The sequence below is a fragment of the Tenrec ecaudatus genome, chromosome 12, assembly GCF_050624435.1.
Source record: "Tenrec ecaudatus isolate mTenEca1 chromosome 12, mTenEca1.hap1, whole genome shotgun sequence".
In the NCBI taxonomy this organism is placed as follows: Eukaryota; Metazoa; Chordata; class Mammalia; order Afrosoricida; family Tenrecidae; genus Tenrec; species Tenrec ecaudatus.
Window position 1 is genome coordinate 97,999,089 of NC_134541.1, and position 26,538 is coordinate 98,025,626.

Genomic DNA, 26,538 nt, shown 5'->3' on the forward strand with positions numbered 1-26,538 from the left:
CCAAGCCATTTCCCTTCCTCTTTCACCTGGAATCTCTGCTGAGACACATTCAGCAGCTCGCAACAAGCACATCTACGCAGAGGGGTGGTGGCTGCACGTCGTCTGGGCCAGGTACCAGTCCCCTGCATGGGTGGTGGGAGTCCTCAGGTGGGTGTGAATCTTGGATTCAAGTTCACCTCACACGTGTGTCTATTTTGTATCTTCGGGTCCTGGACTTGTGGGAGGAGCCTCACTCTCTGTGATCTACACGACTCTTGTCAGGGGCACCATCAGCTGGGACCGGGGTGGGCATCCTTCAGGTGGTGCCTGTGCCATACTGTGGGCCCCTGCCCCAGTAAGGGCCCTCCCCGCCCCTTGTCTCTGCATAGCAAGAATCAGAATACATCAAAATGTATTTTATTTGAGACACAAAAATGCAAAATTGCTGATATCAAACATTTCCTGATCAGCTACAATACTGCCGTTATGTACAAAAGGTCTGATGATAAATGGGTACACATATAAAAATACATATGCATTACTTATGTACAGTACATGTGCAAAATGTATGGCATTTCAAACATGATATGGAATTGATCTCGGGTGCAAACAGCAAATACAAAGGCATCATGGTCTTTTCTTACAGAACCACAAAAAGGCAATCCATGGCCGGGCCCCGACCGCCACAGGTTCGTGTGGGTTGTGTTTTTCTTTCTCTTTTTTAAGCTAGTGCTTCAACAAGCAGGGCTCGGTAGACTGGTACCTTTCTCCTTTTTTCATAAAGGGAGATGCTAAGACATAATGCGACAATGAAAAGAAGAGAAACACCAACTACGTCAAGCATGTCTGTTGCAAGCAAGAACAGGACAAAACAAATTTCTACAGAGAAATGAAAAATAGCAACGCAACTTTGTATTTTTACTAAGTATGTATTATCCTAAAACCAACAAATCTATGCTATTTTACATGAAAACAAGAGAATTATCTACATCTTTGTGAAAATTAAATCATAAGTGGATAATACCTTTTGGGGACTAATTTTTTGAGATGTCATTAATCTCAACTTTTAAATAACAAGTGCCTCCTTTTGGCAAATCCTTGGCAATGCCTTTGGTTCCTTTCAAGCATGTTTTGCATCACTGTCGGTTACTAGACAGTTACGTACTTTGGGTAGATAAGAAATCCTTTCTTACCTAAGTGCAACCTCCTCCTCTTCCTCTCTGGAGCATCAAGTGTGTGGACAGGTCACTGTTCCATGAGTTTTCGTGACTCCAGACGCTGTGTCAAAGTCTTGGGTTGGCATAAAGCTCTGTTCCACACTACAGCTACCGTGGTATCTCCAACATGTTTCATTTGACTTTCGACAGCACCGTGAAGATCTGAGATTGCCACCTGTGGTCACAAAGTGTGACTTTTTCCCATTGGTGATTCACAGAGCAGAGTTTGGATCTGGAGCTCTTTTGTAAACATGTGCAGCGTTTTGATTGACAAGCCTTAAATGAAAGGTTTCAGGGAGCAAGCCTCTTTGATGACACCCTTCCTCGGGGACTGGGGGAACGGGGTGGGGTGCCTGCGATGTGCAGTCCAGAATGAGTGCTCAATGAACACAAATGGAAGGCTTAAGCCAGGAATTAACGTTGACACGTTACTGTTCACTTCCAGTTTTGACTGAAATCCCGTCAAGGATATGCTGGAATACAGGCTAAGGACACTCTCCACATGGCCCCGCAGGCTCTGCTGACAAACTGCCCTGCCGGCCGGCCTCACTGATGGCTGAGGCTCAACGCGGGGCCTCTCTGTTGGGGGGCAGGGTGTCCATCTTTTGCTGTATTTGTGAAGGTGGTTGAACGGCCTTGTGGTGTTGCCTTGGTGGCAGGCAGACCTGGGTTATCAATTCTCTAGAAAGTCCCTGGGGCTGCCTGAGACCCCCCACCCTCCTGATGCCTGACCCTTCTGGGAAGCTTACCACAGCGAGGGCTCCCCCAAACTCACCAAGCTGTCAAAGTGCTCATCTGAGGACACAGGGCAGGGGCTGTCTTACCACTTGTGGGACAGGGGTCAGCCTGCAGTCAGCCCTAAGGGGACGGGAGGGCCCGAGTGAAGGCAGACAAAGCCCAGGTCAGCCAGGTGACCATGGACAAGCAGGCACGTCCACGCCCGCGGAGCTCTGCGGCACCATTCATGGCCAGGCCTGTTGGTGAAATGCTCTCAGCAACCAGGCAAGTGCCAGTTCCGTGGCCAGAGCCGTGCAGTCCTCAGAAGGAAATTCCCACCAGCTTTTTAGTATGACAGTAGAGTATCTGACCACCAAGGAATTCACGGAATTCTGCAAACGCAGGCTACATCTGTGGCAGGTCTGACACACTGGCTTGCGCATATCAGGACGAACCCCAGGACTTCTGGCAGGTGGGTTTCCTAGCAGCTGCTTTGTTGAAATGTACGAGGTAACCACATCCCCTCAGCTTCCCAAGACTTTGTAGGAACTGTAGTCTAACTGGTTCCTCGTACCACCCCAGAGCGCAGAGCACTGAGGCGCCATGGTTGTGCCTCGAGTGGAGAAGGAACTAGGGCTGGTTTGTGAGAGATGCATTTTTAGGACTCAGCTTTTTTCTTGGCAATGTAAGATGGTCTGCGATCAGCTGTACACCCGTGCTACTCCTGAACTACATACGTGCATCCTGGAAACTCCTGCACTGGTTTCCCTTGCGACTTATTTGCTAGGTGTGAGGCTAACCTCAGACAAACCATTTCTTTAGTGGACACACCCCCTTCCCCATCGCCCTTCGTGTGCACGCTGAGGGGGCTCACGGGCCTGGATCAGTGTCATTGTTGGCGGTGTCATTGGCTGCGTGTCTCCGCATAGTCCTGCTACACTGGAGCATGCAGTCCACGCCCCAGAGAGGAGTCTGAGACGTCTGAGCCAGACGGTGAGGGCCACGAGAGAGGGTACAGTGGGTGGCTTGAGAGTTACACACACACACACACACACACACACACACACGGTTGAACACATGTGTGAAGTGGGCACTTCAGCAGCGGGGAGTGCAGAGAACAGCGGCTGAGAAAGCATTCTTTGCCTCCCTGTGATGTGTTCCAAAGCTGGGTTTAGAAGCAATAAAAAGGCCCAGGGGCTAGAAAATGATCTATGTATACACGCAGGCTTGTGGGACAGAAAGCAATTCGCTAGGAGTCAGCAGCACAGCTGTTCGGCTGCCCGCGATCGTCCTGGTGCTAACTAGTGTTCACTTACAGCCAGAGGGAGAGGGTGGGCCTGGTAAATCCTGACCCCAGTCCTTAGCCCCAGCCCGCTGGAAGTACCTTTCCGGCCAACACTGCTGCCCTGGGCAGCAGGAGCCCTTCCTGATGCCTGAGCAAGGGCTCTCGTCCAGCCCCATGTTGAGCACTTGGTCTGCTTGGATCTCACTCAGCAGACGCCACTTCCAGGCTGCACTGAGCAGGACAGGGGTCCAGTGCCCCAGTGCTGAGCAGACTGCTCTTCACGGAGCAGTGGCCGAGCTCACCCCAAACACACAGAAGCTCCGTTCTGAGGCAAGACCCAGGTCTAGAAATGGTTAGAAAATTCATACCCAATAGTGGGCCGGGCCACCTTCCTGCAGGTCATTAGAGGCACCTAACTAGGGCGCTCCCCCGACCCCAGGGTTTACAGAGGTGGGAACGGAGGGCCCACCATTATTCAATACAAAATCAGCCCCAGACTGGTAGATTTTTTAGTTCTATTTTGTTATGTATATACATGATGAGCCTGAAATGAATTTGGAAATTCTACAATAGTTGGCATTTTAGAAAAGTCTTCAACTACTCAGCAAATATGTAACTCTTTTTATCAATGGTAAACAAACCAAACAATACCAAACCTAACAAAAACCTATGAATAAAGCCTCCAGTTTTACAATTTTAGGCTTGATAATGTACCAAGAGTATAGACCTCACACCCAGGCACACACCTATCAGAGAGTAATCCACGGTCAGCCCGAAGAGGAGGAAGAGGAGGGGAGAAGGAGGAATCGTAGGAGGAAGGCCAGAGTGGGTCTGGCAGCCACCTTGCGGTGAGAGCCTGTGGCCACACACTGCAAGGGCCTGGCAGGGACCACAGACGTTGGCCCTGCTGTCTATAGTGCCCAGCCCAGGAAGAGGCATACTGCTAAAGCCGTTTTGGTTCTCTGAGATGGGTCTGGTTTCCTGAAAGTCAGCAAACAAGTCTTTAAATATGGAGAGACGTGTGGCTCAAGTACTCTAGAACTATCTGAGTTATTCAGAGGAGTGGGATGAACGAAAACCCATTTCCTTACCCCAAGGTAGGCTGTACAAATCACAAAGTCAAATTGCACAGACAAATGTCTAATATACACAAGAAACCCAGTCTAACCAGCACAGAGGGTGGTGGACAGTTTTCAGTGTTAGTGATATAGCTGTTCTTTCCACAGCAGTGGACGCTGCTTATGACTGTGTTTTGTAGACACCTGCAGCTTATGGTGAAAGATCTTCCATTTAGATTTAAATTTGGGAATCTAAGGCAAGATTCCCCAAAGTCACAACAACGCCAACACTCACTCACCCATCCACCCACCCACCCACCCACTCACTCACTCACTCACTCACTCAGGTTTCTGAAGGGAACCCAATGCCAACAGTTGGATGTGTCTTCTCACTGAACTGGCTGAAGCTCTACGGCCTCTCACCCTGCTGGGTCCTGGGGTTGGCTCAGGTAACCTCTAAGAAATGATCAAGGGTCGTGACCTCCTTCTCTCTCTCACAGACAGCCTTCGGGTCTCAGTGGGAGCGGCCTGTCTTTTGTGAAGTGAACAGAGAGGTTTCAGTGGCGTTGGTTAGCCGAGAATTCTAATGGCATTTTCCTGTGTATGTTCCTCTTTTCGTCTTTACTGAAGTTGGGAGCAGGAGAGGGTCCTCAGTGATGAGTGTATTCCAGGGGCCTTCCGTGATGTGGAATCTTAGAAGTTCACTGCCAAGTCTGATGCCACATTTTCAGACTTGTTTCCAGGTCATGACCTCCTACCCATCTTTTGGGGACAACACATTTTAAACTGCAAAGGTGCAACTATGGCTCTGTGGCTAAACCTGGACCTGGGACAGTCATCCCCATGTTCTTAAGCCCCGGGGACCTCGGAGTTCCAGCATCCGCGACATTAGTCCCAGGGCAGCGGCAGGTCCTGTGGGTCCAGAAAGTCAGCAGAAAACATACTTGGAGTCGTGGCGCCGAGAGGGGTGAGTCCTGATGACGTGGCAGGCATGGTGATGTCCAACCATTCCATATTGTCCAAGTTTGTGTCAGAAAGGTCAAGTGACAGGCAGGGAGTATTTGTAGCAAATTGGGCCTCGGAAGTTTCCATGGGTGAGTGGGAGTGGTCCAGCACGCTGGAGTTGATCAGCAGATCGCTGTGGAGGTCCTCGATCAGAGAGAAGGGCTCTCTGTCTTCAATGCTGCTTGGAAGAGGGCTGATCGCATTGGCTGAAGGCAAAGTTCCATCCAAGAAGGCTTCTAGCTGGTTCTCTAAACTGGTGGAGAAGCTGCTCACGGGCTCTAAGGAGACAGGGGGCGCCATCTGGACTTGGGGCGGTGGCCGGGACACCACTGTATTGACTGGCATTGTGGTGATGCTGGCTGTCACTGGTCTCACTTTGGAAATAGGAGAAGGTTCTTCTTTGATAGGGAGAGAAATCTCTGTTTGAAATAACAGGAGTAAGCCGTAAGTAAAGATTTCTGAGTCCTGCACATTCATTATTAGTCACTACGATGAGTGTTTTGCTGTTGGGTTCTTTTACCCACACTCCATCCCAGAGAATGGGAGAGGATGGTCAAGTGCAATCCCTGACAACCTTTAGAAGGTCAGATCCTTTAGGCTAAACTAATGGAAGTCCACAACATTCTATCTGTTTTCACTTATTTGTCTTCTGACTAAGCATTTGCTTTACCCCACTAATGCTTTAACTCTTGGACATTTTTAATTTTTAATGAAGAACAAAATTCCATTTGTTGACGCTCAGAGTGCTGTTTGGATCGTGCACTGCCTCTGAGCACAATGTTCCTTTCCCTCTTTCGCTGTTTCTCTCGCGATCACTGCACAGGGGTTTGCCAAGCGGACGACACTGGCAGTTCTGCTCTGGATTGTGGAACGGAGAGAGGAGGAAGCTGGCCCGACCGGAATAAAAGGTATGACCGCAGATCTAGTGGCAACCTCTACTGAAATGAGCCCCAAGCTCAGCCACACTCTGTCCCTCTTCACGAGCCACTGTGTGCTGACTCCTTTTCCAAAAGCCACTCCTGTCTTGGGAGCAGCACACGGCATAGGACTGAGGAGATTTCCAGTAACTGGAAACCAGTCCTCGTGGTGACAAATGCATAAGCAGGGCGGCTTAGGGACTGAGGAATTGTAAGGTGAGTTTGTACAACAGGTAACCAAATGATATTTTTTATTTTTTAAGGTGATGTGGATCACCTGCTTACTTGTCTTTTTCTGTTGTCCTACTCCTTGAATATATGTAAAATCACAGGATTTGGGAAATGTCTTACTAAACACTAATTATGTATTATACCTCACCATATCTCACTGCTCTTGAGTTGATTCTGACTCTCTGCCACCCTATAGGACAGGGTGGAACTTCCCTGGGGAAGTAATTGTTTATGGGATTAGAACTGTGGAAATGGTGGTCAACAGCCCAACTTGTAGCCACTATGCCACCAGGTCATGTGGTCCCAGGACCAGGGTTTACTTAGCTATATATACTTAAGATGTCCTGAGTGCCTGCTTGGCTTTATTGAGATGGCTACTTCCACTGTGCAGACACACTGGGAAAGATGGATTGAAAGATGGATCAGCTCTCAAAGTTCACCAATGACTAGGATGGGTAGTTGGTCAGAGAAAGAACATAAGGTTATATCCTACAGGGGGAAATGTCAACTCTGTAGATGGCATGATTTTTAGAGCAGTTTAGGCTACTTTCCAGTTTATCTGTAGTCATCTTTAGAAATCCTTTGATGGCTCTAAGTGCCATCCAAATGCATATTCCCTTAATCAGCGACATCAGTCTCAATTTTCCTAATCACTTTTGACAACAGATAGTCACTGGATCCAAACCAAACTCAAACTTACTGCCATTGCGTCAGTTTTGACTCATGGCAACCCTATAGGGCAGGGTGGCACACTGCCTGTGGGTTTCTGAGATTTTAACTCTTATTAGGAGTAGAAAGCATTATCATTCTCCTGCAGAGTGGCTGGTGGTCTTGAACTGCTGGCCTTGCAGTCAGCAGTCCAGCTTGTAACCACTATGACACCAGGGCTCCTATTCACTGGACACTTTGCCACAAAAAGGACACACTCCTTTTAACAAGAATAACTAAAAATGAATTAATTTACCACATTTTCAAGCTTACACTGTAAAAGTGCCCTAAACTGTAGGCAATATCAGTTTCTTTAATTTCCATGGCCTTACGTTAGTGTGCACGTTCAATATAATTCTCAGCAAACCACCACCACCAACATATAAAAACCCTGCAGGTGTGCCTGTGTTGTCCAGGACCGATAGTTCCCTATACTATGCCAAGCATCACACCTAGAAGATAGGCCTCAGGATTGGGGACATTTCCACCACTATTTAAAAATTCAAATAAAATTCTCTTCAGCAAGGGAATATAAGAACATGTTAAAATATTCCAAAAACAGTATTTGAATTTTTTAAACACTAGCTTGTTACTCACTTTGAAAGATATGGAAGCTAGGTCACCACTGCCTAGATTTGGGTGATTGGTCCTTTTTATCGATGCCCTGCTTTCCTCCATCCCTTTTAAAAATGAACTATTGTAGAGCCTCTCATTTTATATTTTATGTAGAAAGTATTTTAGCCTGACTTTTGAACTTTAAGAGCCCTGGTGGAATAGTGGTAATGAGTTGGGCTCCTAACTACAAGGTCAACAGTTCAAACACTGCCAGCTGCTCCTCAGGAGCAAGGCAGGGCTTCTGCTCCAATCTTGGAGACTCCGAGTCTCCTGCTCCACTGGCTCGCTGAGAGTCAGCACTGCTGGACGGCAGCCAGTCTGCAGTTGTAGCTTTCTGAACTTTAAAGGTACGACACAGCCCAAGCTAGGTAAGTGGTTTGGCATGGAATGCGTGCAGTTTCTAAAGGCACATGGAACATGTTTTTGGTCAATGTTTTCAGAGTGGAATTTAAATCGAGTCTAGTCTGCTACTGTCCTGTAGGGTTGCTTTGAGTGGACTCAACGGCAGTCAGTTTGGTTTCTTGGTTTCCTGCTATTTTGATATGTTTTTCTCTCTCCACAAGAATATATCCACGGATAATTCTAATGCTCTATTACTGTTTTGAGCTCTTCCCCCACTGAATATATAAACTAAGTTTCAGGAATGGCCTACATTGAACAGATTTGAAAACCATACTTTTAGCTAGATATGTATTATGTTTCTCAGAATTCAGAGACGAGAGAAAGACACTCCCACGTATGGGTTGGAGATTATTCCCTACGAGGTCTGCTGCGGTCCTGACCTACCTCCGCTCTTGATGAGGATATCAAAGAGGTCGTCCATCTGCTGACTGTGTGCACTCGAAATCTAGGCGGAAGAGAAGGTCAATTAGTCTTCGCTGGTACAATCCTGGAGCCACTGAGGTCGCCTCAACTACATGAAGTTAAGCAATTAATCCAAGGTGTCACCGCCAGCTAGTGGACAGAGCGCCGATGGTGGGCTTCTTTCATCTCTGGCACTGTTTTCTTTCACTGCTTGTGTTTTAAAAGCCTTCTAGTTCTTAAAAAACAAAACAACAAAAACACAGCACGGACCTGAGCAGACTAGACATATTTCTCAGCTTGATATTTCCTGACACATAATCAACTGGGGGGATGGAAGGAAAAGACGGAAAGTTTTACACGGACATTTTGAAATGCGCCCCCCCCCATGCGTGCGCGCGCGCGCGCACACACACACGCACAGTAGGCTTTAAGAAGTTTGCAGATGTTTTCCATCTCTAATTCCATTTTAGACAAGCATTTGCTCACCCCACACCACCTATACACACAAGCACACGACTGAAGTTACAGACATACAGCCATGACATTTTCATTACAATGCAGGAAATGGTCATATCCATCATGCCTAAAATTTCTTCATATCCCTTTGTATCAATACTGATTTGCTCTTTCACTGTACGCTCATCTGCATTTCCTAGGGTACATTTCCAGAAGAATTGATGCGTGTGAATTATGATCCTGGCAAAATATCATAAACTGTCAAAAGAACAACCAGCTCTGTCTTGGAAGAAGCATATAGCCAGAATGCTCCTTGGAGACAAGGCTGGCGAGAGACGTGGTCTCATGTACTTTGGACATGTCAGGAGAGAGCAGTCCCTGGGGAAGGACACCAGGTTTGGTAAAGTGGAGGGGCAGCGACAAAGAGGAAGATCCTCAACAGATGGACTGACACGGTGGCTGCCACAAGGGGCTCAGACATAAGAACAACCGTGAGGACGGGACAGGGCCGGGCAGTGTTTTGTCCCGTTGTCCACAGGTTCACTATGGTTGGAAGTGGCCCGATGGCACCTAACAACACAACAGAGGCTTTTGTGTTGAACATATAGACTTATGCGGATCCATTTATTGGTTGTTAAGCATTACATCTACATTTATGGGAGGTCTAGCTTTTTTCACTTCTTCCCTCTGCTTCCTGTTTCTTCTATTCTTCCTTCTTTCCCACTGTTCTAAAATTTGTCCTTGGGGAAATGTGACCTTTGATCTCAGATTATTCTAAGGAATGTGCACCCTTGTCTAGCATCCCCCCCAAACGGAATTGCGCTGGGCAGAGCAGAGCTTTTGTAGTGCAGATTTTCCCCGCTAGGCGAGCATCAAGCAACTCGGTCTTAGTGCACCCAGTGGCATCACCTGGGAAGGTTCTCTCTGGTCATGGTGAATTTTTTCATAAAAGCAGTTTTGCTCGAACCTCGTTTTTGTGATGGCTGATTTCAGTGAACAGTGTGTGGCTGTGGAATCTTGTCGCCTGCTGTGGGAAATGCTGCAGACACTGTTGTGATGTTAAGCACAGCTTTCGAGGGCAGCACTGTGGGAAACTCAAGTGTAGGAGTGGTTTTCTTGCTTCAAAAACTGACAAACCTCATTATGGATGACTGTCTACTTCCTGAATGGATGAAAATGTTGATTCGTAGTGCATTTGGAGTTTGTTCCATCAGGTCTGACTGTTAATTAAACTTTCTATTTAAAGATTCGGAAAAGATTGTGTAATAGGTATGCAAAAAAAGGCCAGATTTGTGGCAGACAGGGGACTGGTTTTGCCACCCTTAGAATGCACTTGCTCACGCAGTCATCTCAGTGCACCAGTTTTTGGCAAAAAAAAAAAAACACCCAGCATGCCTCTCTTGCCCCACCCACCTTACTCACCTGAGCTCGCTCCATGGGACTTTTTTTTATTTCCATGAGTGAAGAGGGACAGGAAAGGACAATGATCTGACAATGTAGAAGAGGTGAAGAAAAAAATGAGGGAGGTTGTCAGCTAGCCAAACAGATGAGTTTGAAAAATGTTTTCATGAATGGAACCGAAGGTTTGACAAATGTATTTAGTGTAATGGAGAATACTTTGAAAGTGATAAGGTTGTTTTGTAAAAAAATTTAAATAAAATTTGAAAAAAAAAACCCCCACAAAAAAGCCTGTATTTTTGAGGTGGAGGAGAGGGGTACCCCTTGTATTTCTACAGTGTTACTATTTCTATTATAGATCGGTCTATTGTTTGGGTGACTTGGAGGTTCTACCGATTTCTATTTGACCATGACGACTGGCCTTTTTTTGCGGGCAAATAAACAAATGTGGTGAAGAAAGCTGATGGAGCCTGGATATCAGAAGATACAGCATCTGGAGTCTTAAAGGCTTGAAGGTAAACAAGTGGCCATCTAGCTGAGAAGCAACAAAGCCCACATGGAAGAAGCACACCAGTCTGCGTGACCATGAGGTGTCGAAGGGATCAGGTATAAGGCATCAAAGAACAAAAAATCCTATCATTGTGAATGAGGGGGAGTGCAGAGTGGGGACTGAAAGCCCATCTGTAGGCAACTGGACATCCCCTTACAGAAGGGTCACGGGAGGAGACGAGCCAGTCAGGGTGTAGTATAGTTCCTAAATGCTTCCTCCCAACACACGATCCCAATTCTGCCTTACAAATATGGCTAGAGGATGTACACTGGTGCAGATAGGAACTGGAAACACAGGGACTCCAGGATGGATGATCCCTCCAGGACCAGTGGTGAGAGTGGTGATACTGGGAGGGTGGAAGGAGGGTGGGGTGGAAAGGGGGAACCAATTATAAGGATCTACATATAACCTCCTCCCTGGGGGACGGACAACAGAAAAGTGGGTGAAGAGAGATGTTGGATAGCGTAAGATATGACAAAACAATAATATATTAATTATCAAGGGTTTATGAGATTGGGGAGCGGGGAGGGAGGGGAAAATATGAGTTGATGCCAAGGGCTTATGTGGAGAGCAAATGTTTTGAGAATGATGAGGGTAACGAATATACAACTGTGCTTTATACAATTGACGTATGTATGGATTGTGATGAGTCGCATGAGCCCCCAATAAAATCTTTTTAAAAAAGACTGAGTTTTGTTCCACTTTTTTATGATTTTGAGTTTTGTTCCACTTTTTTTAACCCATGCTGCCCAGCACCTTGTGATGTGATCCCATTCAGAGCAGCAGACGGGCACCAGCTAGTCCTTGTAGTTTCAAGGTCAGGGAGATGGATGTTCCCATGGTCCGTTTGTCTGTTGGACTAGTGGTTGTGTGTCTGACTTTCTTCACATTCTTTCCTCCAGACAGGGAAAGGCACACAGTTGGACCATGGAGGGCTGCTTTCGAGACCCCCATTGGTACTGCCAGAGCAGGACACAGACCATTGTCTTTGTGGACAATGTTATTAGGCTCGTATTTTTAAAAATAAAAAACTGTAAAAACTTATTTTCCCATTTGTACACATAGGCACTGTTATTCCTATTTTATCAGTGAGACAATGACGGAGCAGAGGAGAGAGTCAGCACTGGCCTGAGATTACCTGGTTTTAGCAAATGGAGGTTTTCCAGTCTGTCCCTTCAAAGTGCTTTTGCTGACATAGGAGTGAGCCCCCGCGCTGGGCTTGTGTGGCGGCAGCAGAAGAAGAATGAAGCAGGGAGGGTGGGCGTCCAGAACGCCAGCTAGGTCGAAGTGTGCCTTTTGACAACAGCTTCCTGTATGCCATAAGGAATCACATCTGTCCCTAACACATCCATCCCCCTCTCCACAGGACAAATGAAAAGACAAAACCTGAGCTTCGGATTAAGTAGTGATAGCAGACTATATAGCTGTAGAAAGCTGTTTAGTCTTCATAATGCATGATGCTTTGATTTTAAATGACCACCTAAGGTGTAAACACAGGAGCCTTGGTGGCACCGTGGTTATGCACCGGGCTGCTAACTATAGGGTCAGTAGTTCAAAACCACCATCTGCTCTGTGGGAAGAAGACAAGGCTTCCTATCTCTGTAAAGAGGGACAGTCTCAGAAAGCCACAGGGGCAGCTCTACTCTGTCCTAAGTGTCATGAGTTGGAATCGACTTGATGGTAGTGAGTTTGGTTTGATTTTGAAGATGTAGGCAAAGGTGCTGGTCACAGAATGTGGGTTTTTTTGTGGAAGAAAGTCAGTCTCAGACAGGGTCTCAGTAATGCATTTGGATGAGACTGGAGGATGACACGTGACAAGAAAGCCTTGGCTAGCCTGCGTGTCTGCACACCACCGACAGGCCACGCTGCTGAGCGGATTCCCCTCGCCAGCTGCGGCCCCAATTACACTCACCTCTGCGGCGGCGGCCTGGGCGCTGCGTGTCTGCCTGACAGCCTCTTCATAACGAGGGGGGTCTTCTGTCTTGGCGACGGGGCTGCCAAACAGGGCGTGCTGGACAACGAACTGCTGAGGTGGTGGGGGAGAGCTGGGCTGTGGTGAAGATGGGGCACATGTTATGTAAACCCTTGTGACCCTGCCATGTGGGAAGGATTCTCCTCACGGGCAAAACAGCGGTTATTGAGGTTTGTGGGGGCTTTGATGTCCAAGTAACGTGGCTTCCCTCTCACTCACTAGGCTTTGGAACCAGCCCATCTCCATGTAAGCATTCTCGCTGTATACAGCTGCCTGGGCATTACCTTGCTGGGCGGGCTGGGTCCATTTTGCACTGGTGGAAGTGGAGCGGTTCTGCTGGATGCCTTCGTAATGAAAGGCTGCTGGACCGAGGGAGCAGGCTGCCTCTGGTATGGGAGAACTGTAGTTGGTGCTGAGTTTGTGAAAACCTGAAATAAATAAATTGTTCCCCATCAATTTGTTCTGGTAACAAAACAAACACACTAAAGTTTTAGTAAATATTTTTGACTTTGAGGGTCGTGTGGTCTCTGTTTCAATCACTCTGTTGTCGCCGTGGACAATATGCCAATATTTGTTCCATAAAACTTTACTGACAAAGACATTTCTCAGGCGCTGAGCCTGAGTCGTCCTGCAGCCTTGTCTGGGGCAGGGCTGTGTGAGAGGACACGCGCTCACTTCTAGCGACACAGCGGCGTTGTTCCTGCTCTCCCTCTTTGTGATGATCTTACCCATGGTCCCACTTTCTTTCTTTTCTCCTCCTGCTTTAATATTTTATCTTAATTTCAGTGAGCTCCACAGCAAACGGTTTCTGTTTTACAGTGTCGACAGCATTTGCTCAGAGACACTGCTGTGTTGCCCCTGGTGTGGTACCCTGCTGATTTCCACCCTGGAGGTCCCTTTCCAATAGCCGGGTTTCCTGAACTGATGGATTTTTAAAAAGCAGTTTCATGCTTTAATTTTCAGGGTGAGGTGAATAAGGCCCAAATCCACCATTCTAATCTGATTTCAGAACCTTGCCCCAAGTGTGAAAGGTAATTACCAAATGGAAGGCAGATTCGGGAATGATTTTTCCCTCGAGGTTGAAGGTGAAATGGAGCACCACACCGCTCTGCGTTCTCCCAGCGCACCTTGGACTGGGCATTCTCTGGAAGCAGCTTTGGCCTGTGCCCTGCTATCCTCTCACGCCAGGCCTTTGTTTCTAACGCGGGCACGCAGCCACAGCCACCTCTGAATCCTTGCCGATGGTCCCGACACAAGAATGATTCTTGCCACCAGTCCTGTCACACTCCATGCCTGGTCTTCAGGGTAGAACGCAAGCTTCAGGGTAGAACGCAACAACCTTTCTATGACCTGCTGGACACATGTGCTGTCCAACAGAATTCCCCACAGCTTCTTGGGATTCTTCCAAGCCCCACTGACAAGTCCCTGCTTCTGGGGTGCTGCTCTATTAAGCAGAGGTGGGATTCTTGTGAGACACCAAGAGGTTCTTCCGGCGGCCCGAAGTCTCACGGCTGACCTTTCACAAATAGAGAGCTACCCTCTGATGCTGCAGCTTCATGCTGCGGAGCTTGGTGGGTTTAGGAAAGTACTGCGTTTACTGTGCATCATTCGTAAGGAGCGCTGCAGGGCAGTGACGAGGCGGTCTGCTGAGGACTGAAAGTGGGAGTACACCTGCTACTCCGTGGGCAAAGACGCGCAGCCTGTTTCTGTAAGGATGACAGCCTTGGACGCCCTGCAGGGGGGTTCTCTTCTGGAGGGTCACTGTAAGGTGGGCACTTGCCAGGATGGACAGCATTGGCACAGCGGCTGCAACAATGGCTCAGACATCACTACATGTTTCACTCTGTCGTGCACAAGATCTCTAGGAGTCGGAAGTGACTCGGTGTCACCTGACAACATCAACAACGTGAGCTAAGAATCCACTCAGCAGCCATGAGTTTGGTTTTCATACACTCATATTCTGTATATATATATGCATATTTATAGTGAATCTGGATGAAACTAGGTGTGAATATGTGTACTCTCAAACAGTACAGCCTCTCTGGGTAGTTGAGTTCTAAATATTGACGTCCATTTTCTTGTATTTCACTTAAAAATTACCCTCCCTTCATATTATGTGGTGTTTTGTTGTTTCAATGAATCATGAACATGTGTTCCACAGACACAGGTGAAAGCTCCCTGCTGAAACAGCCCTGCAGCTGGGCCAGAAGGACTCTTAAAGCAGGGTAAGTACCAGCAGAGGCTAACGCTCAGAGCCTGGCGAATGCTGCCAGGGAAATGCGAGGGGAAAGACTGGCCCTGGGGTTGTCCGTCGAAGCAGACTTGAGACCCAAGAACACACAGAGAAGACTTGTCCTCAGAGTTCTTTGCTGGGGCCTTAGCGGCCCTAGGAGCACTTTGAGTCGAAAAGATTTTGGAAACATTTTTGTATTCTTATCAAGTCCCTCATTTCTCTTTTCTTTTTCCCTTCCCCACCTAGTCTTTCACCCTCGCCATCTCAACACATTCTCTTACCATCTCCTCATTACTCGCATGCGTATCACCGATGGCCTCCTTCTGTTCCGTACGGTACCCAGCCAGGTTCTTACTGGTTTTGCCTTTTGCTTTTCTGGGGACACCATCTCAGGTGGATGCTTTGCTGCACAGCTGGTTTTGCCCTCTGGCTTTACGTCTTCTTTTGGCTTCCCCCCTCACCCCTCCTTCCCCTCTCTTCTTTCTCTCCTCTATACTTCAGCATTTCCTCATTGTCTTTCCTTTAACTTCTATCTTCTCATCTCCAATCTTTTCCCGGTCTTCCGGAACAGCATGTACTCCCGCCTTTCCCTTCAGCGGGGGCTGCTCTTCGTGCCCACCTTTCCCTGGCTGTCAGGCTTTCCTTCGCTTTGCTGAAGCCTGTTTCCATGTTGAGATGCAATACCTGTTCCCGTCCTGTCGGGTTCTGAGCACGCTTCTCTTCTTGCTCCAGCCTCACAGGGTCCTGGGAGCAACAGATCTGCTGACCGACAAGATGTACCAGGCTGGTGCCTCTTGGGCTCCCTGCAGCCTGGCGCTGCTGGTGCTGGACCGGAGTTCTGCAAGGGCGGGCTCACAGGCCAGTGCCCACATCCGAGCCAAGTCTGTTTCATCGGCGCCTTGGGTCACATCTGGGTAGTGCCCCTGTCCCTAGCTCTGTCCATCTCAACTCCATCCCCCCAAATTTTACTTCCTTTCTTAAATAATAACTCTGAATTCTAGAAACTTGAGACAGTGAATAAGCCCATATTCAATATACCATTGGCTTTCTCTCTCCCCCTAAGACCAGGAAAACTGTCTACACAATGGAACATTTACGAAGCTTACACTACACGAAAATAACATTGTGAGTTGTTCAAATCAACCGATTTCTCATGGTGGTTCCTCTCTCTCAGGAGACTGTGAAAGAGAGGGTATGGCCCCCCTTCTGCCCACTGCCACTGCCCTGAAGCTGTGTCTTTCGGGGCCTAAGTGCATCTTAGCCTAGCAGGCTATCTGACCCTGACACCTAATGGTGCACCTGGTTTCAGATCTAGGTTTCTGGAAGTAGCAGAGCCAAACTTTTTGATAATCATGCTCAAGACTTAAAATACCAAGACCCATTTTTGAGGCCTTATCATTTTTCTGCCAAGGAGATGTGCCCACAGCTCCACCTACTGGATATAGGGGAAGTTTGGTAACTTTTGATTTTATTTTTTTTAACCAAACCAACTACTATGGAATCAATTCTGACTCATATTGACTTTACAGGCCAGAACAGAACTGGAATTTCCAAGGCTGTAAGCCTTTACAAGATGGGCCATCTCATTTTTCTGTAGTGAAAGTGACTGGTGGAGTTGAATTGCTGACCCTGTGGTTAGTAGTTGAACAAGTAACTTGCTATGCCACCAGTCTCGGCTTATGTAACAGAGAATTGTCCACAGAATGGAGTCCCTGAGGGGGCTTAGTGAAGACACCTGGCTGTGTTGGAAGTTTGAGTCCACCCGTCACTCAAAGGAGAAAGACTCACAGCCTGCTTCCATAAATATTACAGTCCACCCAGAGAGGTCCCCACAGACAGGCCTGGCTATTTACTTCGGCAAATCAACACTGAAAACCCTACAGTGCATAGTTCTACTCTGACCCCCAGGGGCCGTCAGGAGTGAGAAATGCCTTTGTACAGAGGAGACAGGGCTAAAGCCACACCTGCATTTTTAAAACGAGGGCAGGGACTGAGAAAACAAGGGCTCAAGGCTGCATTTCTAGGAAGCAGTGAGCCTGAGTAATAACCAGGCCTAGCTCTCCTGGCTGCTGGTTCTTAGGTGGGCACACACAAGCACACATACGCCCTTGCCGCCGGGCAGATTCTGACTCAAGGGACACAGGAGAGCAGAGAGGGGCTCAAGGTTTCTGAGACGCTGAGACGAAATCTTTAAAGGGGCAGACAGCTGGTGCTATCCCCGCATAGGGTCACTGATGAGGCTGAACCCTGGACCTGCAATTAGCACAGGGATTCCCCCACTGTGTCAGCAGGACGTCTTCCCTTTCTCAGACACACGAGGGGCTTCAAAATGCTTCTGGAAAATCCTACAACCTCTTAATTCCATTTCAGTAGATGGGGATTTAAATATCACTTTGAAAGCTCTCTTTTTCTAAGAAAGCTCCCTCCACTCCAGGGTCAAGGATAAACAGCCTTAGGCTCATCCCAAGGTTGACAGTTGACAACCCCCCCCCCCCCTCATGGGCATATCACCCTACAGAAGTCCTCACAGAGAGGCTGTAGGTGGGCTAGAAGAGGCAGCTCACCGACCTTCGGGACTTGCTGAGGTTGGCTGAGTACATGCTGTGGGAAAGCATCCTGCTGAAGCGCAGGCGGGGCCAAGCCTGATGACAAGGCAGCGGTAGGTAATTGCGGAGCAGTGGCTGGCTGGGGCTGAGGCTGGAGTCCAGCTTGTGGTGCCGTCTAGGAGGTGAATGGAAAGAATCCATTAAATCGACAGAATCAGCGTTAAGACCAACAGTTCTGACATAGACTAGTCACTGGTATTAGAAACAAGTGTTGACAGATGGCAGCCTTTAACCTTTGGTGACTACTTTTTAAAGCCCATACTTTTTGGACAGAGGAGCACATTTGTGCTCCAAGGATTCTTGGGAATAGTTGGCCGAGCTGCATTCTTGATGAACCGATTCAGCTCATGTGTGCGTGAATTTGAACACAGTGCCTAAGAACCAGAGGCTGCAACACCAGGTCAGCAACTCGCACGCTCTCGCCCTTTCACAAGGGGCTGAGGTGTCATGCAGAAACAGACAGCAGGAACCAGAAGGCCCTGGAACAGCTCTAAAGGGACCCTCGTGGTACAGCACGTGAAGCATCGGACTGCTTTCCGCAGGTTCAGTTTGAACGCCTCGGGAGAAAGATGAGGCTCACACACCCGAAGGAGCGTTCCACTCCTTCCTATGGGTTGGAAGAGCAGTTGGTGTTAACAACAGGTCTAATGAGCGCTGGTGGCCCAGTGGTTTAGCCCCGCCCCCGCTCACCCCCCCCCCGCACCCCCCCCCTTGATTGCTGTTTTCAATGCGCTCAGCTGCTCCATGGGGGACAGATGTTACAGTCTGCTTCTGTACAGGTCACAGCTTGGGCAGCCCCCAGGGCAGTTCTACTCTGTCCTACACACTCTCTGTGAGCTTCACGCCATTTGGCAGCAATGAGTCAACTGTCGTGAATACTGTGCTTTCAGTCCAAAGCCTGCTTTTCCAGCTGTAGACTGTGGACACAGGGCTCTTGAATAAATAAAACAGGTTCTTGGTCTTAGACCATCCACCCTTATGGAAGATTGGGGCCAGAAAAATTAAAAGGCAAATATATCTATATATTTTTAGATAAAGATAGCTATATTATGGAAGAGATTTTCAAGTCCACAGGCACAGGAGAATGTCTTTCTGTGCATAGCAGGGGCCTCTGGGCCACCACGCCTCTAGCCCTCAGGCTGCTCCTTTAGGCTGTTCAGGGCAGCTGGGAGTTCCACTGATCCAGATGGTCTCTGCAGCCTCTCACTGGTCGCTCCAGAAAGCCCACTGCGGGTATATGTGACATGGGCTACTAACCACAGGTCAGCAATTTGAAACTACTGGCTACTCGTTGGGGGAAAGGACGAGGCTTTCTGGTCCTGTAGTGAGTTCCAGTGTTAGAAACGCACAGACAGTCCGACTCGGGCCTACCCAGGGTTGCTATAGGTGGAAATGAACTTGATGGCATTATCTCCCCCAATGTCGGCATAAAAATATTCCATGCTCACCAGTGTTTTATAATCTCAGACTAAAATTTGTAGTCATCTTTTCCTTAGCTTAAGAATCTTCATTAATGCCCCCCTTTCAAGAAATTTGGGAGGCAGATGTAAGAACGAACAAGAGCAAAATGTTTGAGAGTCTAATGTGTCTGGGTGTAAACAGTACTGTTCTAGGCTATAGCTGTACCCTGGGGAAAATACTGACATTTTCCTAGGTCTCGGTATCCTGATCTAGAAATGGGTATAGCTCATGGTTCATCTGGGAACCCCCCGCCTAAAATGTCACACCCATTTGCCACTGTATAGTTTCTGACCCATAGTGACCCTGCAGGATGGACTTCAACGGCTCCTCAAGGTTCCCAAACTGTAAATCGTATCATAGCAGGCAGCCTCATTTTTTTCCGAGTTGAAGCCGGTGGGTTTGAACCACCAACCTTGGGGTTAGTAGCCCAAAACTTAAGCCACTGCACCACAGCGCTTCTCCCTCTGGGGAAAGGGAGCGTTCAGTAAGCCCTTCGCCCATTGTTGTTCCTTATACTTAGAAACATATCACAACTGCTCTGCTCGTGTCCAGGAGCCTGGTGATGCGGTGGGTTAGAACATCAAGCTAGCAATGGAAAGGCCAGCAGTTCCCACCCAGCATTACTCTGATGAGGGAGAAAGACATGGCAGTCTACCTCCCTAAAGATGTACAGCCTCGGACACCACCCAGAGCAGTTCTACTCGGTCACTAAGAGGGGGAACCAACGAGATGTCAGTGGGTTTTACAACAGCAAGTGGAAGGCTATAGAACCACCCCCATGGAAGGAATGTCCTCTGCGGAGCCATGCTGCCTAGCCCGTGTGTGAGGGCCCCCTCAGGGATCCTCGCTGGGCGCATGCAGGCAAGTTCCTGCTGGTCGTTTCTGTGGGACACGTTCACACCTGGAGCTGGAGGCTGCCCAGTGGGAGCCGCACGGAGGCCACTGGGAGCAGCAGCTGGGCTGTCTGCGTGGTCAGCAAGGTCTGGGGCTGGCCGGCCATTGCAGGTGTCGGCTGTCCCTGGGTGCTCACATAAAACTGTGAGACAAGGCCCTGTGGCTCCACCGGGGCCCCGGGCAACTCTTGCTTGATAAGCACGGCCTTCTTGGCAACGAGGGTCTGGCCTCCCGTGGCGATGGGCTGGCCCGTGGAATGGCTGGTGACTGGGATGGGTGGCCTGGAGGTGGAGCAGTCTGGGAGCGAGGTCTCATCCTTCACGGCAGAGCCCATGCTGCCGCCGAGGTGCGGGTCTAACTTAGGGGCAGAGTTCGCTGGTGCGTGGGCCAGGGCTTCAGGCGGAGGCCGCTGCTGTTGCTGCTGCCCTCGTTTTTCCACCTCAAGTTGCATCTTCAGCACTTCCACCAGTTTCTGCTCTTGCTCCAGTTTCCTCTTCAACTCTTCAATCTGCTTCTCCTTCTCCTGAAGCTTGCGGTCCTTCTCCGCAGCGTCTAGTTCCAGACAGGACATGGTGCTGCTGGTGGGGCTCATGCTGTCCTCCGTACTGGGGCCTCTCGGGGGGGACGAGCACAAGAACTGTGAGGGAGACATCATGGTCATGATCTCTGTGAAGGTGTCTGTCATGTGTGTGTCATCCGTACTGAGGCTGGACTGCTCCGAGGGGGATGGCGAGATGGGCAGAGGGGAATGGGTGTTCTCCGCCTGGGCCGTGCCTCTGCTTCCTGGGCGTGGCAAGTCGGCTTTGAGCATGGAGCCCGTGGCGGCGCTCGTCACTGCGTTGGGGAGTGTGGTAGCTGGCAAGGCTGTGGTGACTTCTGGGTTACTAGTGACAAGGGCAGGAGCAGACACTGCCACGAGACCGCCTGCGGTGACCCCACTGCTGCTCACTTCCTGGTAGGGTTTCAGGCGCTCGATGAGGTCCTGTTTGGTGCCCGACACTGGCAGGCCCCTTAACTTTAGTTCTGTCTTCAGTTCAGACACCTGCAAACAACATCAACACATCAACTCTTGGTTTGGGGATAGACAATTTACGACAGATATAAAGCAGACTTGTGCAATAGCGAAAGTGGCCCTGCCTCTCGGCTAACCCTGCAGGCGGGGTTGTTTAAAAACAAACATCTATAAATTCACAGAAGGACAGACCTGCAGGACCCAAGAGGCAAGTGATAAAGTCCAGTTTTCTAGAGGGCGACTCCTCTCTCTTGCCAAAGAGAAAACACACGGCTGGGGTCGTGATGGCACAGCGATATTTACCGGATAATTCCTAGGGGCTTTGCATGTAGTCTCTCAAATTCACCTTCACAATGACCCCACGAGCTAGGTTTTATTATCATGTGAGCCAGAGAACAGTTGCCCAAGGTCGCACAGAAAAGAGAAGGCTGATGTGGGCTACAAACCCAGGAAGGCTGGCCTGGAGCTCATCTGCTAGACTACTGCATTCCCGGCTGCTCCCACATTTGGCCGGGAGCAGAGGCGGGAGAAGCGGCAGCCTCTGCAGTCAAACAGCAGCAGCACAGTGGCTGGAGCGTGGCGCTGGCTCCCTAGTGACGGACCACTTTAGAACAGACCCAGTGGCTCTAAGAAGACAGAGCCTCTACACAGGCTATCACATTTTTGGCAAAGGTGAAAGTCTGTTGAAAATGACCTCCATCTACACAAAGGCAGCCGAGCATTTCATGCGGTGGTGCACACTGGTGGGTAAACTCCACGTGGGACTCTCACCTTTAAGTCGTCCAGGCTGGAAGGCAGGGAGCCTGGCTTTCTCGCGGGAACAGGTGTGTTCTGTCTTAGTGTGTTGGGTGTGGGACTGTTCAAAGTTGAGTTCCCACCATTGTTATTTTTGTCACCGATTGGCCTTTAAAAGAAAGAGAAACGAGAGTTTATAATCAACGATACCTGGATTCGCCACTGATTGCTGTCAACCCATGTGACTGTTAATTATGAAGAGAAAAATGCCACGGTCACGGGTTGGAAGCTCAACCTTGTAGAGATGCCAGTTAAACTAGATGACACCCTCCCCCCCCACAGGTTCTGTCTGGTGGGAACTCTGGAGATAATGCTAAGCCTTGTACGGAAATGCAAATGGCCAATAATACCGGTGGCAAACTTGGTAAAGAAAGGGAAGCAACAAAGTCGTTACCAGATATCACCATTGGACACAGAGCCACTGCAGTGAAGACAGTGTGGTGATGGTGTAAGGGCAGAAACAAAACGGACCGAATCCAGAAAGGGACTCACAGACACATGGGCCCCAAAGTTGTCGTGAAGAGAGCACTGCAAGGGAGGTCCTTCCCAATCACTGAGGCGGTCAGCTGGGCCTTCCCAGGGGAAGCTGCCTCTTGAGGGATCTACCTTTTATCATCCCCCAAAGGGCAAAAGGTGCATTCTAAAGCAGCACAGCTTCGAGAAGAAAACAAGACAGTCCCTCCATGGCCTCTGCAAAGGCAAAGGCCACCCACAGGCCACCCCCAAAGCAGTGATTGAAAGAGACATTTGTAAGTCAGTCAAAGTCAAAACAAATGAAGACACTTGTAATACTTATTTCTTACAAAGCGACAAAGGCCTCACGGCTACAATATACAAAGGAGTCCTGCAAATGAGTAAACATGCACAGGTAGAAAGACAAACCAATGGAAAAACTGAGGTGGGGGTGCGAGCAGGTCCATCAGTCAATAACTATATGAACAAATACCCAGCCACATGACACGAGAACTCTGAGAACTAAAATCACAACAACAGACAACAACAACAAAAAAACCCCAAACCAAAACAACAGCAACAAAAATAAAATCACAACAAAGCACCCAGCATACTCAGCTCAACTGTTAAGGTCATCACCAGGAGGGGGTACCAACAACTCGCAGCAATCAGAACTCTCATGCACTGCTGGTGCCGGTGTAAACTGGTGCAGTTGCTTGGGAAACAGTTTAGTCGTTTCAGGTAGACTACACAGAGTCCCGGGAGAAGGACGTCGTGCTTGGTAAAGTGGAAGGGGAGTAAACCAGAAGGCCAGATAAGGTGGATGGACACAGTGGCTGCAACAATGGGTTCAAACAAGAGCAATTGTGAGCAAGGGCAGGGCTGGGCAGCGGTTCCTTCTGTTGTCCACAGGGTCGCTGTGAGTCAGAACCAACTTGATGAGTAGGTGCTGGAATGTTCACTGCCAGGCTGGCAGCTTAAAGCCACGAGCTGCTCTGAGAAAGAAAGGTGAGGCCGTCTGTTCCCGTACAGTTTTCGAGCCTCCGTCCCTCTAACAGGGCTGCTATGATTGGGAACGGATTCCATGACAGTGGGTTGGGTTGGTATATAAAACTCGATCTTTGACCCAGTAATTCCGGACGCCCAACAGAAAAACAAGCACATATGCCCCAAAAGGCACAGATCAAAATATTGATTGTATACAAAACCAACACCAAGCCTTTGAGTTGATTCTGACATAAAATGGCCCAACAGGACAAAGGAGAACTGCTGCTCCCTAGTCCTGCAGTGGTTGGTGGGCTTGAACCACTGATTTTGAGGTTTGCAGCCCAATGCTTAACCAACTATACTACCAAGAACCCGTTTATTATACAGCATTATTCACAACAGCCTCGATTGGAAGCATCCTTGCTTTTCCCCAGGAGTGTGATGGATGGGGAAACCAGAGTACGAGGGAATCCTAGGGAGCAATATGAAATGAATTAGCTACAGCTACTGGCAACAGTGAAGAGGCATCTCGCAAGCCAGGTTACACACAAGCAACCAGGGCCATCTTGTGCCTGTTTCTATGAAGCTGACAAACTACTCTCTGGGGACAGAAGTCAGGAGATCACCGAGGGGCTTCTGGGGTACTGGTCTGCACCTTGACTTGGGTGGTGGTGACACGGGTGCTTCACATTGGAAGCAGTTTTCACTTATGATTTATGTACTTTTCTAAGTACACAAGTACTTCCATTTTAAAAAGGCTGGTGAGTCAGTTGCCAAGCCTCTCCCTCACCTCATCTAACTTCCAACTCTGGGTAATGAGGACATTGGTTTTCCTGGGTACACATGATGGCTGATCCACTACGGCCAATTCCACGGTGGCTCCTGTTTGTCTGTACCCTGAATCCCACTTTCTGAAATAGGGCTCTGAAACGGCAGCGCCTATGGGGTCAGAGCTGTAATGGGAGGAACTTTCTCAAACTGGGTTTTAGGCAGTCCTGACCTGTTTTTATAAAAAGCACTGGACTGATAACCACAAGGTCAGTGCTTCAAAACCACCAGCTACTCCATGGGAGAAAGACGGGGCTGTCTGCTCCTCACATCCTCAGAAGCCCTATATGGGTTTTGATGGAAGTGGGATTGGGAGGTAAGGTGCTGGGTTTTTAAAATAATTTTACTGGCATTATTTCACCTATTATACAAAGTAATTGTTGAATCATGTAAGATCTGTGCATTCATCACAATTTCAGAACATTTTCTTCTTATACTCATTGTTGTAATTACTTCCCCAGCTAATTAATATCCAGTTACGGTCTCTATAGATTTATCTAGGCTGGGTTTCATATACAGAAAACCATATAAAACACAACAGGAAGCAAGCAAACAAAACACCCCCTCAATAATTACCAGATAAGACAAAAAATCTCAATCGAAAGCAAAGTGGAATACATGGAAAACTGAAACAATTTTAAAAAGGGTAAAAGGGAGATCAAATGGTAAGACAGTACATTTTAACCCAACGCCATCTGCCGTCTTCGACTGCACAGTGCGCTGTCTGACCGCAGGGCTACTCAGATGGCAGGTCACTGGCTGCGGGTAAATACTTGAAGCATTTGACATGAAGTTTCTTGAGGCTTAGATGAAATGACAAAATATTTTTGTACCACTATGCCCTTACAAATTCAATTTTTAAATTGCTGAGCTAGAGTTCTGAAAACATAGTATTTAAATCAGTTTCTCAACCTAATCACATTATTGCCCTCCCAACAAGTCTTTAAGACATTTTTTTTCCTGAATCACCTTCCCCATGAAATGTTAATACCACAGACTTACTGAATGTGCATCTATTTATGTATTGCATCTTTATGTGGGTCTATGTTTTAGGTGTAAACTAATTAAGACTGTTTCATTTTCCTCAGAATCAACTTTTGCCTCCTTAGGATCAAGATCGTCCCCACTGGGAATTCATGATTTCATTTCATCATCTAGTCATGCTTTTTGACAGTTTACAGTATTGTACTTGTTTCCAAGCTTGGCAATTCAGTGTTTGATTTAGCCTTTAAAATAACAAAAGTAAGTCAATGAACCCAGCCCCGCTCCCTCAGGTCAATGCAGTAAAGCAGGTGAGTATGACTGCATGGTAGATGAGGCACCTAGGGCTCAGAGATGAGGTGACCTTCCTGTCTCGATCTTCCAGCGATTCCCTGTCTTTCCTCCTTCCTCCTCAGGCTACAGCACCAAACCAAAATCCAAACCTGTTGCCGCAGATTGATTCAACTCCCAGACCTTGTAGGACAGTGTAAAACTGACCCATCGGGTTTGCAAACCTGTAATCTTTATGAAAGAAGACTGCTACTTTTTTTCCCCCTCAGAGTGGCTGGTGGGCTTGCAATGCTAAACTCTTGGTTCCGGGTCAAGTGCTTTAATCACTGTGCCACCAGGGACACACGATAGAGGTACTATACTATTACTATGAGTTCTATAAGACTTCTAAATTCAGTTTCTTGTGATGGAATTTTGGTGAAAATAAAAACCATGCTAGAAAACAATGTCTCATTCTTAAGGGCCTGAAGATTGCCTAGAACGCGAGCTCCTTTTATGTGTGGTGAAATAATATACAGGTCCAGTGTGCTCTCCTCTTCTGGGCCCCTGGATCTCTGTGGATGACAGCACCCCCAGGCACCCTGGGGCCTTTAGGGGGGTGTTTTTGAGGAAGGATAAATGACATGAAATGGGAGGGTAAGAAACTCAGGGATATTTTTCCTAATTCTTTCCTTACAAAAAAAGATTCTTGAATAGATAAGATACCAGAAAAAATATGCTTTTATGGAACTTTTAATTTAATAATTTTCTCATCTATAAAAGTCCCAAAGTAGACGTCACTGTAAGCCCGTGAAGCCAGCGGCTATCTCCTTGACTGGAGCAGATTGCTGCATCACTCTCCCGTGAAGCGGCTGCTGGGTCTTAACTGGGAAGCCACTGTACCACCAGGGGCATGTCCTCATTTGTAAGACGAGGCCAACAATACCGGCTCCTCCAGATCTACAGTGAGGATGATGATGCCACGTGTTCAGCACAGTGCCTGCTTGTACGTAGCACATACATGTGCAGGAGCCATCGATGATTACTGGTGCCCAATGGCCAAGACCACCTCCTCCCAAGGTTGCAGAACAAAACTGCAGAGCCAG

At 48.2% G+C, this 26,538-nt stretch overlaps 1 protein-coding gene across 4 annotated transcripts in view; it reads right to left on the reverse strand.

The window, feature by feature from the left end:
• Positions 1–426: 426 nt before the first annotated feature.
• MRTFB (myocardin related transcription factor B) overlaps positions 427–26,538 on the reverse strand; it is a 264,346-nt gene continuing 238,234 nt past the window's right edge. For 2 of the 4 annotated variants that reach the window (XM_075564268.1, XM_075564269.1), the window contains 8 exons: positions 21,890–22,022; positions 20,114–21,148; positions 17,714–17,866; positions 13,197–13,340; positions 12,853–12,990; positions 10,415–10,480; positions 8,519–8,579; positions 427–5,680 (listed from right to left, as the gene is read on the reverse strand). In XM_075564268.1, coding sequence (XP_075420383.1) covers positions 5,145–5,680; positions 8,519–8,579; positions 10,415–10,480; positions 12,853–12,990; positions 13,197–13,340; positions 17,714–17,866; positions 20,114–21,148; positions 21,890–22,022 — 2,266 coding nt within the window. In that variant the 3' untranslated portion in view covers positions 427–5,144. The remainder of the gene's footprint in view (positions 5,681–8,518; positions 8,580–10,414; positions 10,481–12,852; positions 12,991–13,196; positions 13,341–17,713; positions 17,867–20,113; positions 21,149–21,889; positions 22,023–26,538) is intronic. The other 2 variants (XM_075564270.1, XM_075564271.1) reach the window with 1 other exon arrangement.